The sequence below is a fragment of the Dermacentor variabilis genome, chromosome 8 (genome assembly GCF_050947875.1).
Source record: "Dermacentor variabilis isolate Ectoservices chromosome 8, ASM5094787v1, whole genome shotgun sequence".
Lineage (NCBI taxonomy): Eukaryota > Metazoa > Arthropoda > Arachnida > Ixodida > Ixodidae > Dermacentor > Dermacentor variabilis.
The window spans coordinates 78,068,397-78,081,439 of NC_134575.1; the positions used below are offsets into that span (position 1 = coordinate 78,068,397).

At 48.2% G+C, this 13,043-nt stretch overlaps 1 protein-coding gene across 1 annotated transcript in view; it reads right to left on the bottom strand.

The window, feature by feature from the left end:
* Positions 1-2,897: 2,897 nt before the first annotated feature.
* LOC142590344 (uncharacterized) overlaps positions 2,898-13,043 on the bottom strand; it is a 30,264-nt gene continuing 20,118 nt past the window's right edge. Inside the window, exons 9-11 of the mRNA XM_075702400.1 lie at positions 11,897-12,024; positions 10,653-10,881; positions 2,898-4,057 (exon numbers count right to left, since the gene is read on the bottom strand). Of these exons, the coding sequence (XP_075558515.1) occupies positions 3,740-4,057; positions 10,653-10,881; positions 11,897-12,024 (675 nt within the window). The 3' untranslated portion in view covers positions 2,898-3,739. The remainder of the gene's footprint in view (positions 4,058-10,652; positions 10,882-11,896; positions 12,025-13,043) is intronic.

Genomic DNA, 13,043 nt, shown 5'->3' on the forward strand with positions numbered 1-13,043 from the left:
CCAGGTGGACGAAGGCGGTCATACTAATGTTGTTCGGGAGTTCGGCAAGGACATGCGGGAGAAGAGGAAGTTCGAGGCTAAGGGTACCGGCATAACAGTCGATCGATGCGGAATGCGCCGTAAGAAAGCCTAGTCCGAGGATAATGTCGTGGGGCAAGTGGTCAGCACTGTAAACAGAAGTGGAACGTGGCGGCCGGCGATACTTATCGGGGCAGTAAACATACTAGTGACAGCATCAGTGCAGCCATCGGCGACGCGTACGGCTCGTGTAGTAGCAGGTGTGAGAACCTTCTTCGGTCGACGGCGGAGCTTAGTACTCATTATGGATACCTGGGCTCCAGCTTCAACTAACGACGTCAAAGTAACACCATCGACGTTAACATCAAGTTAACGCAAAATCCAGTAAGTATAACTAGCTCGCCAGTGCGTCCTATTCAGCTACTCACACCTTATATTCATTAACAATTGTTTTTCAGAGTTTTCATCAGTCCTCTTCGTTTTATATTCAACAAACCTGCAACGACACTGAAAACTCACTCGATACGTGCGCTGAGCGGAAGAGCGTTGTTTTACCGTACGAACACATTGAGCCCAAAATCATGGTTGTTCAATAGCACGATGCTAGCGTCTAGGTCCTCTGTGAAGCTCAGCGCCTCATTGTTGCTTTTTTCATCACAACAAATTCCTGTATTATCATTGGGATCGAGTCACCAACCGAGGATCCAACCTCTGGTGGAGTGTTCTATGAAATAAATACTCAGCGCCCGGCTATACCTGTCTTAACATGAGCCACCAAGAGGCCCCTGCACGTCACGACAGCGGATGTTGTACTGCATAGTTCCCGCCAAAGTTCTCAGAGCTGCGGCACCTGTTGAGGCTTGCTTCATCAAGAAATTGCCTGGTTACATGTAATTAACAAGAAGTAATTGATGTACAGCAAACATTACCGAGTAAAAAGTAATCTATCAATTAGAAAATTACCAGAATGTAATTTCTGAAACTCAATTACATGTAATGCCTTACGTACAAGCCTAGCGTTCAATCACCTGTCACATTTGCGCCTTGGATCTTCAGGCGTCAGGTGCACGTAATTTGCAATTGTTGTGTCAACATCTCAGCTGGCTGACCATGTACATTCATCAGAGTTCTCTGATTTGCGTGAGCTCTTTGTTAAGTGCATTGCCGGTAGATATGGAGCTATGATTTCGCGATAGGCTTTGCCGCCGCCACGAACCGCCCATCAATTAAGTTTCAACAAGTCTGACTAAGATGGTTTTTCACTAAGACGAGGTACTGCTACCACCTCGCATGGTGGGTGCGAGTTCCAGCATAAGGTTTATACCAGTATTGCGTTTCATTGCGATAGCAATTATACGGACACTGCAGCCGAATTTTAGCCGTCGCTGTCGGCATCGCAGTGATGTTCCGTATATATACCAAGCGCGACAAGATCGCGGCCACGCGGCATATGCTGTAGCTGCGAGGAAAGCGTGCGAGAGTGACGCGAGAACGATGGTGGAGTGTTGCGGTGGCATATTCTCGCATGCGCAAAGACACAAAACGTGGAGTGTACGCGCCGACTTTTCGTGCGTGCATGGAGGTAAGGGATGAGCGGTGAGATGTGCTCGCACTAGAAGGGAAAGGGGGTGGGCAGAGTAACGCACGATTTCGCTTCTACACCGGCCGTGGCTGCTCGGCTGAGCGCAACCGTGTGCTTCTTAACGTGGAGGTAACATGGGATGGCTTCGAAGGCTAGCCGACCTGAGAAACTGACGGCTTAGCATGTGATGTGCTCTCTCTCTCGCCTAGTTCACATAGCTGATGGCTTAGAGTGCGCTGCGTTCTCTCTCGCCTAGTTGACGTGAAGCGAGAAGCAGCGAGAAGGGGAATTTCGCTCGCTGCTGCCGCTCATCACCCCAGAATTCTGGCAGCGCGTGCCCACGGTAATCGAGTAATATGCACTCATGTTTGCCTCTGCGCGCGCGACAACGTGCAGTAAAATTCTGTTAGCAAGCGAATGCTTAGAGCAGTTTATACAGCTGATAACACTACTAACATTATTGAGTATAACAAATAATTTGCTATCGCGGTGAATGCTGCGTCTTGCAGGTGAAATTGTCATATTCTTTGTTTTTTTTTTGTTATCGATAGGTATATTTTCAGTACACCATCAGACTGAAAAAATGCCCGCACACAAGGAATTACTGCTATTTATTCGCGTGCTTGTAATGGGCAGTGAGTAATGAAGCTGTAGACTGGCCAGCAACAAGCAAAGTTAAGAGAACGGAATTCGCACAAGACAATGTTTATAGTCTGCACATTTTTGCTAGTTTGAAAGATCGGCTTCATAGAGTAGCAATTTGTGATTTCCAAAACTCGCCGTATGCGACCTTTGAAGATTACTGGAATAACATATAAATTGTGACGGCTATTCTTTAAGGCTACGGAACTCGGAAAAGCTACCAGGAGAGATTGGCCTGTAGTATGGTCCAAATCGCCGGCTTTCGAACTTCCCCAGGAAATATCTACCATCTTGCCCACAGGCCGCAATTGACATAAGCACACGGATAGATCCGGAGACGACGGATGAAGGTCGGACGACTCGCCCAGCTATCAGTCCTGATAGCTACATGAGTAATATATTTTTCCACTGTTGGCCTTAAGCACTAAACAAGCCCAATGCAGCTACAGCAAGCGCTTCAGTTGCGACAAAATATAGCGACGAGCTGGTAATTAAGAGCCTTTTCAAATCAATCGCATGAAAATACCTCTGCGGGAATGACGAGAACAGTCCTTATTTGTACTCGATGGCTTCTAATTTTATGCAAATGAGTATAATGCTACAATGGACACTGCGTTTTGACCGACGAGTGTAAAAATTAATTTATTGGGTTTTACGTGCCAGAACCACTTTCTGATTGTGAGGCACGCCGTAGTGGAGGACTCCGGAAATTTTGACCACCTGGGGTTCTTTAACGTGCACCTAAATCTAAGTACACGGATGTTTTCGCATTTCGCCCCCATCGAAATGCAGCCGCCGTGGTCGGGATTCGATCCCGCGACCTCGTGTTCAGCAGCCCAGCACCACAGCCACTGAGCAACCACGGCGGGTACGAGTGTACGTACACATTAGTATTGTTTATCCTAAGCAGCTTGTTCAGCAACCTAAGCAGCTCACTTATCTCCTGAACAATGATTTGCGTGTATAAGTAACAGATCAAAAAAATGAAATCTCAATGTCCTTGTCGTCTACTCCACTAGCGTATGGTTGAATGCGTATGCAATGTATGTGCTTAACACATAGTTAAGGTGTGTTTAAACAATTGTTTGTGGTGAAGTGATCGATGAATTTACTGGTGTTATCAAAGTCCGCGCTGTAGGGCGATGTTCTACGTCAATCGGCGATATTTTGCGACGGATTATCCTGTATTCACAGAAGGTTGCCGATATTAGATCGCAGCTCGAAATCTTCAGGAAAGATAACATAACATACGCAACAAACAAACAGGGGCCTTGATACCTCCTTGCGGGGGAGTAATGCCCCTTTCTGAAATCGATGTCTTCGATTTCTCGTGCCCCCTTTGCGTATACAAGAAAGCTAAGGACAAACATTTGTCTATGGGGCATCTATGGGACAAACATTTGCTCCCACAAAAGGGAGCTACCAGTCAGCAGCCCTCCTTGCTCTGATGAGGGCTTACATCAACTATATGCCCGTGTAAAGCCAACGTAAGGAAACTCAGAAAAAAAGGCACTCGTGAGTTCCGTCTGTGCGTGCGTCGCAGCCAAAGGCCTGACTAAAGCCCGAGCCGTTCACAGCCAGGTTGCACATCGACTGCGCTCGCTCTTGCGGCTGCTCGTCGCAGAAGTGGTCGCAGTAGCTGACGTAGAACGTCTCCTCGGGGCCCAGGTGCTCCAGCGACTTCAGCTGGAGCGGCGTCGAATCGGCGGCAACGGCGTCCTTCATTGCTGCCAAGGAAAGGTCCAGGGCGAACAAATCGCGAACCACTCGCCGCTCAGTCGAGGTTTTCGCCATGGCCAATCGGCACTTCTGGCTCTGCAATCAAGAAAGACAGAATACTTGTGAGAACCCTGAATCACTCTGCTGGTCTTTTTCGCCTTTATCACTACTGAACCTTTCGTCCTCTGTAAGGTGTCACGGTGCGTGTTTGTGACGCTACTAAATATGAAAGGCCCCATGGCCAGGTCTGTTTGAACACGTCAACGGATCAGTTTTATAAACGAAAGATAACGCTTGTGGCTACATCGACCCCGTCGAGATGAACATTCATTCGTGTTCACACTCAGTTGCTTGAACATTACTCCATCACCACGCTCGAACCTGTAGATGTTCTGGTTCCTTGGTCACGGATTTCAGTTGGTGGGCGAAGAGGAATTTTTTAACTGTCACATTTTATTTCTTAGTAACTGATTTATAATTTTTTTCTGGCATTATTTCACCACTAAGCGTCTGGCTACTTTCACATCTTGGAACTGTAACTTCCCGCCGTTTCCGCTCAGTTTAGTTGCTTCAGTGTTTTTCCTCTCTCTCTTCTGCGTGTATTCTTCTGTGTGCACTTTGTTATGTGCGTTTACAAGGTAACATCACGGTATTCTGTACCCGACGCGGTTCTTAAGTCATTAAGGCGCTATCCCCCTGAGAATAAGGTTGCGGATTCATATCCAGTTCGTGGCGGCTACACTCCGATGAGGCTAGTAGTGGGCGCAGCAGAACGCCCCAAGTGACTAGATGGTGACGCCCTCCAAATGTGTATATTCCAAGCTGAAAAGAAAGTCGGGGTTCTTCGAGCCGCATCAACAACGTGGTTCAGTTGCTCATTCGAAAGCATAGAAGCTTGGGCGAGTTTGTAAGGCATAATGAAATAACTGCAAAGCACTGAAGAATGAGTGCAGATGAAAACAGACAGGGCGAGTGTTGTCCTATTTGTTCTTTTCATGTGTCCTCCTTCGGAGCTGTACAGTTGATTTATCAAGTCACTACTTGCTGGCGAGCTTGGGGTTGCTCGACCACGCTCCAAACGACATCCCTTCCTGCCATCAGAACGTCGAACGCCGAACTGCCCGCAAATCCGTCGGCAATCGCCAGCAGTATTCCGCGCTCTACCGGCCTTCATGGTGGACGCCCCTATTCAGTGGCCAACGTGGCCACTCCAATTCAAGGAGTATGGATGCGTTCGCGTTGGGTCTGACCACCGCTTCCTGAAAGACCAAGGTCCACACAATCTAGTACTGCATGCGTACTCAAGTACGGATCATAAGCGCTATAAGGCCAGTGAGCCAGCGGGCCCGCAGGCTCACTGACTCGCTGAGCTATAACTCTCTATTCTTGCTTCGCTCATGAGAGATGCCGAGGCCTACCGTTCTTTCGAAGCTTTCAAAGAGGTGCGCACGGACCACTTCATGCGTCCGGTCAACGAAGCATACGAACGTAGCCGCCGACGTACGCAGCATGAGGGCTGGACGTGAAGGCTTGGGCCGTTGGCATGGCATGGCAAGTCAAGGCGTTCAAATTTTTGAATATATCATGTTCAATACATCCTTCAAATAAAATGCGCTCATCCGCGCCGGTGTCGGGAACAAGAGCGAGAGAGAGACAGAGAGAGTGGGCGAGCCCAGGCCTCGCTTGAGCCTGGCGTCGTGTAGGAGTAAAGGAGGCGCCGGTGGTTGCGCTTGCAATCAGTTACACTAGACGGGCACATACATAGACGTATGGGCGCTCACAGAAGATGCGCAGCAAAACGGTGGACGTCTTCCACACTCTCCAGCACATGATGAGGAAGTGCAAATACTCGTCAACAGCAGTCGAAGAAGGCCTCCTACGTGACCGTTTCGTCATCGGCCTGCTCAACACTCGCTTGCCGTACCAGTTTTGTCGAAACCCAAAAAGACTTTCCAGGACGGGCTCACTAAAGCTGGAGAGCACGAAAATACCGAAAACGAGAAGAGAACTGCAGAACAGAAACAGGCTTCCTCAGTGTCGACGCCATGTCGCGGAGGAAAACGACGACGACGGCCGGGTTGCAGCTTTGGGAAGCTTCCAGAAGCAGAGAGAACCAGTACCGCGACAATCCTCGTGACTAGCCTCGAGGCGGACAAAAGATTCGTGCGGTTGGTGAAGTAACGAACAGCATTGGTACTCCATCTGTCCTGCTTCAAAGAGCGAAAAGCCACTTTTGAGGAAATGCTGAGGACATTTCCCATCCTTATGCTGCTCCGGCACGAAGAAGTCACATACAGCTACTCTCCCTCCAGTTCTCGCAAGAACAAGGCCGGCAGGTCGTGTTACCTCTGAACTGTTACTGCGTTCAATTCAAAATAGACCCAGATGCGGATGCTTCCCTCGTGCCTCGCTTGTTTTCGGGATATCTCGCCTTTCTCAGCCAAGGCACCGGTGGATAGCTTACCGGTCCGGGACTGCAGTAAACTGGGCTTTCTCGATACGTCCGTCGCTATTCCGTCTTGGTGAGGCCACTCTACAACCGAAAACTGTACATCGTCGGCATTTCTGACACACCCCTTCTAGGCTACGCCACGATTGTCGTACTCGGTGTACTTCACTTCATTGACTGTAGCAGGCGTCCGCATCGCCTTGACGCTGCGACCACTACGTCCTGCTGCAATGCCGCTGTTGCGAGGACTAGGTACGATGCCAGAAAAGTACCATATCAGCATTAAGTCTGGAGCTGTGCCCTTTTATCTAATGGTTGCAAGGCGGATGCCTGTACCGCTATGAGGGATAGTGAAAGACAAAGTGGGCAAACAAGAGAAGGAAACTGTCCTCCGTGAGTTCACAAGGCCACACCATTATTTGCAGGCTTCGTAGTCATTCCAAAAGCGGCAGGAGGATACCGCATATGTGTGGACCTGACCGAGCTCAACCAGGTAATGCTCCGCGAGTACTAGTACATGCTTACCGTTGGCCAAGTATTCGGACTGCTGGATCTCCAAGCTAGATGCTAGGGCCCGGTTTCATCAAGTACGCCTCTCCGAATGCTCTCAAAAAATACACCACAATCATTAGCACGTTAGGCCGCTATTACACTTGCGCTTTGGAGTCACATCAGTGCACGAGGTGTTAAACCCCCCTGGTTACAAATTCTGGAAAGTTGTACAGGTTTTGTAGCGAGGGTGGATGACATTCCTGTTTTGACAGGAATCGCTTCGTACACGGCAGCTGTTTTCAAGCCATACTTCATAGAAGTCAGGTGGCCGGAGTTACCATGAACCCCTGGAAGTGTTTCTTCGGCGTCTCATCGGCCAAGTAACTGGGCATCATCAGCGACAGTGAGATCGCACCTGGCTCAAGCAAAGACACTGCCATCACAAGCCTGCTACCTCCAGCAGACTTGGCAGCTGTAAGGCACTTCTTGTTGTTTCTCAGCCACATTGGCCGCTTTTCGCCAAATTTGTGCACTCCCATGGCGCCTCTCAGATTGCTAGTGGACAGATACTGTCTTCACATGAGATACTGTTCAAGCAAAGGCCTTCGGCTCCCTGAAGAAAATGGTTTCCAGAGTTTCCAAAATTGGTGTGTTCCGATGCCAGCTCCTGCGAACTGGGCTCAGTCCATCGGTAGGATAAACCAATGGGGTAAATACGAGTGGTATTCTACGGATCACGAGCCTTGATTTCTGCTGAACAACGGTACTGCCAAATCGAAAAGTAGGCGCTTGCCGTCTCATGAGCAGTCCATAAGTTCTATGAGTTCTTGCGCGGCCTCAGCTTTGCTGTTGAAACTGACAGCCAGCCGCTTGTCACCTTGATAGGATTGGCGGCTCGGGACCTCATGCCTCTTAGAGTACAACGGCTTCGCGCTAAAGTTTTGTGATACCAGTTCATGGTAAAGCATGTCCCGGGCAATTTCCTCACCAGAGCTGACACTCTGTTAAGTGATCCTGAGCATTGCTCCTTCCCAGCCTCTCTGGATAGCGTTGAGTCGCTAGTTCGGAAGGCTCTTCCTTGAACTTTATCAGTTTGGCTTGAAGACTTCAGAACTCATCAGAAATTGGATGAGGAATGCTAGACATAAAAAACTATAGCTGCAAAGGCTGCCCTACACTTGGCCGGTTTCCATTGAACTTGACCTGCTATTAGGAGCACCCAGGCAATTTTTCCATCTGTGATGGTCTCCTACTCATTGGGGAAAACTTCTGGGGCCTGCTCTATTGCGCCAAGAAATGGTGAACCTGTTCAACGCGGTCAGTAACGCGCTAGTAACTGTTTGGCACCAGACAAAGAGCCTGTATGGAAGCCAGGTCTTAACAGCCAAGTGGAAACTGTAGTGTCAAATTGTGGTGTGCGTGCTACTATGGCGGCCCAACGATCTGAACCGATGATGCCGGCAGAACTGTTGCAGTTTCCTGGGAGTCGGGTGCCAAGAATCAATTTTATTTGGTCGACCAGGAAATGCTGCTAATGGTGGTCTAATACTCTCGTTGCCCATTGGTCGTCATCCTATGGTCCACGTTTGACGAGGCCACAATATTGGCACTGAAGAGCATCTTTGACAGAAACGGCTTTCTCAACATTGTGCTCAGTGACAGCAGGCCTCAGTTTATAGCTGCAAAGACTTTCGGGACTTTGCAAAGAGCTGCGGGGTTACGCATACGACGAGGAATTATCGCTTTACCCAGTCTCGTGGTGCAGCAGAGCAAATCGTCCACACAATCGAGGTCTTTCTGCCGATATACAAAGACGCATTCCTAGCTTTCCTGAGATACCGAAACACCATTGGTGTGTCTGGCTACAGTTCAACTTAACTTCTCATGAGTCACTCACTTCGAACCTGAATTCCAGTTCCCACGGCAAGCTTAGCTCCAGACTGGCCGCACGTTTTTTTTTATTTTTTTTACTTCGAGAACAGGGACAAGGAGCACAGGCATCCTAAGGTGCAGTATTTCAGCAGGCACCATGCTGCTCCCAATCATTGCCCCCTCGAAAAAGAGGAAGAAGTACGCGTCCAACTAACCAGGACAAAGGCCACTGTTCGCCGTCCAGCCTAGATGCCACGTTCATATGTCGTGCAGGCAACCGTTGGAGTCGCGGTGAGACATTGTCAACACCTCGTCATATGTATCAGCCAACAGACGTCCCCTGGACCTTCTCGTAGCAGTGCTAATACCAATGACAGTCCAGCTCCAAAATTCTTGCAGTCGTCGCACGACATTGATGGCGCACTCTTAAAGAAAGGTACACCCTTTGGGGTGTATCTGCCTCAAAACAATAATCGTCATTGGCCTTCCTTGCGTTTCCTTCCTTGAAAACTCCGCGCCCGCTACTTTCCTGTCGGGAATGCTATGTCATGTTGGTAACGCGCATGCCGTTCGTTACTGGGAAGTACCGCGCTTGCAGCAGTAAAGAAAGGAAATGCGGACAAGACAGATGACGTTTATTGTTGTGTGGCAAGGTACGACCCAATGGCGTAATTTTCTTTTAGAGTGCAGTGGGCGGCCCATGAGCTATACCTGTGCCGTCTGTGTCACCGCAGGGACGGTATACTCGTATCGTACGATTAGTTGAAAGACTTTACATACTGGATTTGAGAGGTGTTATTTCACATGTACGGTTCCTGCTTTCATTCTCTTACCAAGATGTGCTTATTTAGTTTTTGTTAGGCAACCAAATATTGTGGGTTTTGCACTGTTACAGATCAATGGTCCTGAAAAGGGGGCATGTAGAGGGTCATCATCATCGTCATCACCAGCTTATGTTACGTCCACTGCAGGGCGAAGTCCTCTCCCTGCAATCTCCAATTACCCATGTCCTGTGCCAACCGATTCTAACTAGCGCCTGTGAAATTCCTGATTTCATCACCCCAACAAGTTTTCTGCAGTCCCCGACGACACTTCCCTTCTCTTGGCACCCATTCTGTAACTCGAATGGCCCACCTGCCATCTAACCTATGTATTACATGCCCTGCCCAGCTCCATTTTTTTCTCTTAATGTGAATTAGAATATTGGCTATACCCGTTTGTTCCCTGATCCAAACAGCTCTCTTTTGCCTCTTAGCGTTACGCCTAGCCTTTTTCGTTCCAGGGCTCTTATCGCGGTCCTCTACTTGTTCTCGAGCTTTTTTGTCAACGTCAGTGTTTCTGCCCCATATGCTAGCGTCGGGAGAATGCACTGATTGTACCCTTTTTTTAATGATAGTGGTAAGGTTGCAGTCGGAATCTGGCAATGTCTGCCGCATGCACTCCAAGCCATTTTTATTGTTCTCTAAATTTCCTTCTCGTGAACAGCATGCCCTTTCAGTAACATACTTAGATAAACGTACTCCTTCACAGGGCCTAGAGGCTGTCTGGCGATCCTGATCTATTGTTCCTTTGCCAGGCTATTGATCATTATCTTTGTGTTCTGCACATTAATCTCAGACCCCACTCTTGCACTTTCTCCGTTAAGCTCCTCAATCATTTGTTGCAACTCGTCCCCACTGTCATTGCCGCCGATGATAATGTCATCTGGAAACCGAAGGTTGCTGCTGATCAATAAAGAGGTCAATAACTCTAAATAACAAAGTTTAATGTTTGGACAAGCAGTTAGTTCCGCAAGTAAGCATGCTAGTCGTCTCCTTTTTCTTGAAGTCCACACGCTGAGGTGCAAACGCGTCCTGCGCTGAGGTGAAGCGCACTCACTGTCTGGTTGTCCTTCGGGGGAGCCTCAGGTCGACCGTCGAAGGTAAGCAATCGTCCGCGGTTGTCCACGGCACGCACCATCTGCCGCGCGAGCTGGAAGCCCAAGCCCGCGTACGTCATGGCGTGCGATCCGTGGTGCAAATACGACGGTGGGAACACGGTGGCCAGGCCGACCAGCATCACATTCAGCGCATACAGGTAGAGCACCCGCGATGAGCGCCACCGGTATCTGGATGGTTTTGTTCTGAAGTCTTTAACACTTTATGCAGCACATTTGCCAATAGATAGTGCACAAAGCTACCCAACACGAAAGAACAGGCACACATGTCGCCGCACGGTATGTAAGGCATGGGCACTGGCTCTCGTGGTAACGGGTCGAATGCGAACGGCGATTCGTGGCTATTCGCCAGAATCATAACTCAATATTTGGTCAGGTTTCGGTTTGGTTCTTGCGCTTCTTTGCTTAAAATTATTTCCGAACTTCCGGAACGATTCTACTATCGGAAGCATGACAGCAGGTCTCAGGAATCTAAATACTATTCTCAAAAAAATTTGGCGGCGTTGCCCTTTAAGACAATTGATCGCTCTTGCTCGCTTACGCGCACGACAGTGATGCGACAAAGTCGTCAATATTTCAGGAGGTAAACTTATTGGGTTGTTTTATTGCAGCTAATAGTAACCACTGTCTTGCGTCAATGAATAACGCCACATTAAAGAGCGAAAAGGAACTATAATAGCCGCCTTTCAACTGAGTGTTATAACGTTCTGCGTCTAGAGACTGCCGCGTCACGCGTGATTCTAGTATACTACTTTATGTTAGCTTTCATTTTCTTTCAGCGAATCAAAGTGCGAAATGGCTGCGATATAATAGCGAGGAAAAATTAATTCATTCGCAGTGACATGAAAACGACATATTAAACACACCTGTGGCCGGGTAACCACTTTGCGAGAGCCGTACAATTATAGAAAGTATTCTAGTGCGGTTGCCCTAATGTCATGTGTATGACACATACAACGAATAATTTTGTACCATTTTACACGTAAAAACGTAAAAAAAAGATATAGACGTTTCTAAGGCATCTGGCGTTGCGCAAATATTTCAACATAATTTGTAATTTTAAAAATAACCAGTGATGTTTGGAAACATTTAATATGTAATACTTTCGTTGTTTTCTCGCTTCCTATTTCTTTTTAGCAATAGGTTGTTCGCATCTGGCGCAGCTATAAGGCAATGGCCGACGTACCTGGCCAGCATGAGACTTGCGTAGTAAGGGTTTGTTATAGACGCCCTCAGAGCTTTCCGAGACTGTAACCACGCCAGAAAGAACGAGCCGCTCGCGATTGGAAACTTGTCGTACAGCAAGTCAAGCACCTGTAAAATCAGACGAGGTAAAACATCATGAATATGATGAATTCGATACCACAACAAGACAACAAGGATACGAGATGAATGTGACACAATGCTGAACTGAACTAACATTCCGGCCTATTTTCTACGAGTGGGAATAAATATTTACGACGGTATCAAAATAAATCCACAAAACATGTGAACAAGAAAATTGAGAGGACGCTTACACTTCCCCTTTAGATGTGAAACGCGATAGCATCCGAACATCCCTGACTGCTTTTCACGACTCCCAGCAACTGCAGCTCATGTTACCGTAATGTTTAACGGGAAACGCTGGCATCCTGCGCGGAGGGCCTGCGTGGTTGGGGATGCGTGGTTGCGGATGTTTTCCACGGCCGCGGACGCCTATGGCGGATTTTGTGCGACACGGGTTCCTTAATGTTATCGCGTTAAAATGAAAAGGTACAACGTGAAAGCAAGTGCGTGTGTTATCAGCCGTCACGCATACGTTACGGAAGGATTGCAGAAGCGATTTCAGTACGATATAATTATTGCATAGTGCTGACAATACAAGTGCTTTACAGCGAGGCTGTTAGTCTCCAGTTGGTTGGGATTTTTCGGTCTGTGCTCACCCAAGAAACATCAATATGGCTTTGCGTTTGAATTCCCGCGTAACAAAATTACGTTTTCTCGTATATTCTAATTACGATCCAACGCTTTCCTGGGGCGCTATAACGTAAAGCTATTCCAAACTTTTCTATTGCAATTCTGCAATCAGCCCTGCGCGATTGGTCAAAAACATTTTTGGACCACCCCCACTTCGACTGTCGGTCGCGCAACGTCACGGAAACCGCGATAGCTCCCCACCTATGACGTGTCCGCACTAATTATGCATGACTGGGTCGAACAAAAGAAAAATAGTTATTTCTGATTCGACGCCTCTTCGACACTAGCCCTCAGCTATTGTACAAAAGTTTTCGGGCTGCACCCACTTCACCTGCCTGTCACGCGACGTCACAAAACCGCGAAAACTCACCTCGTCA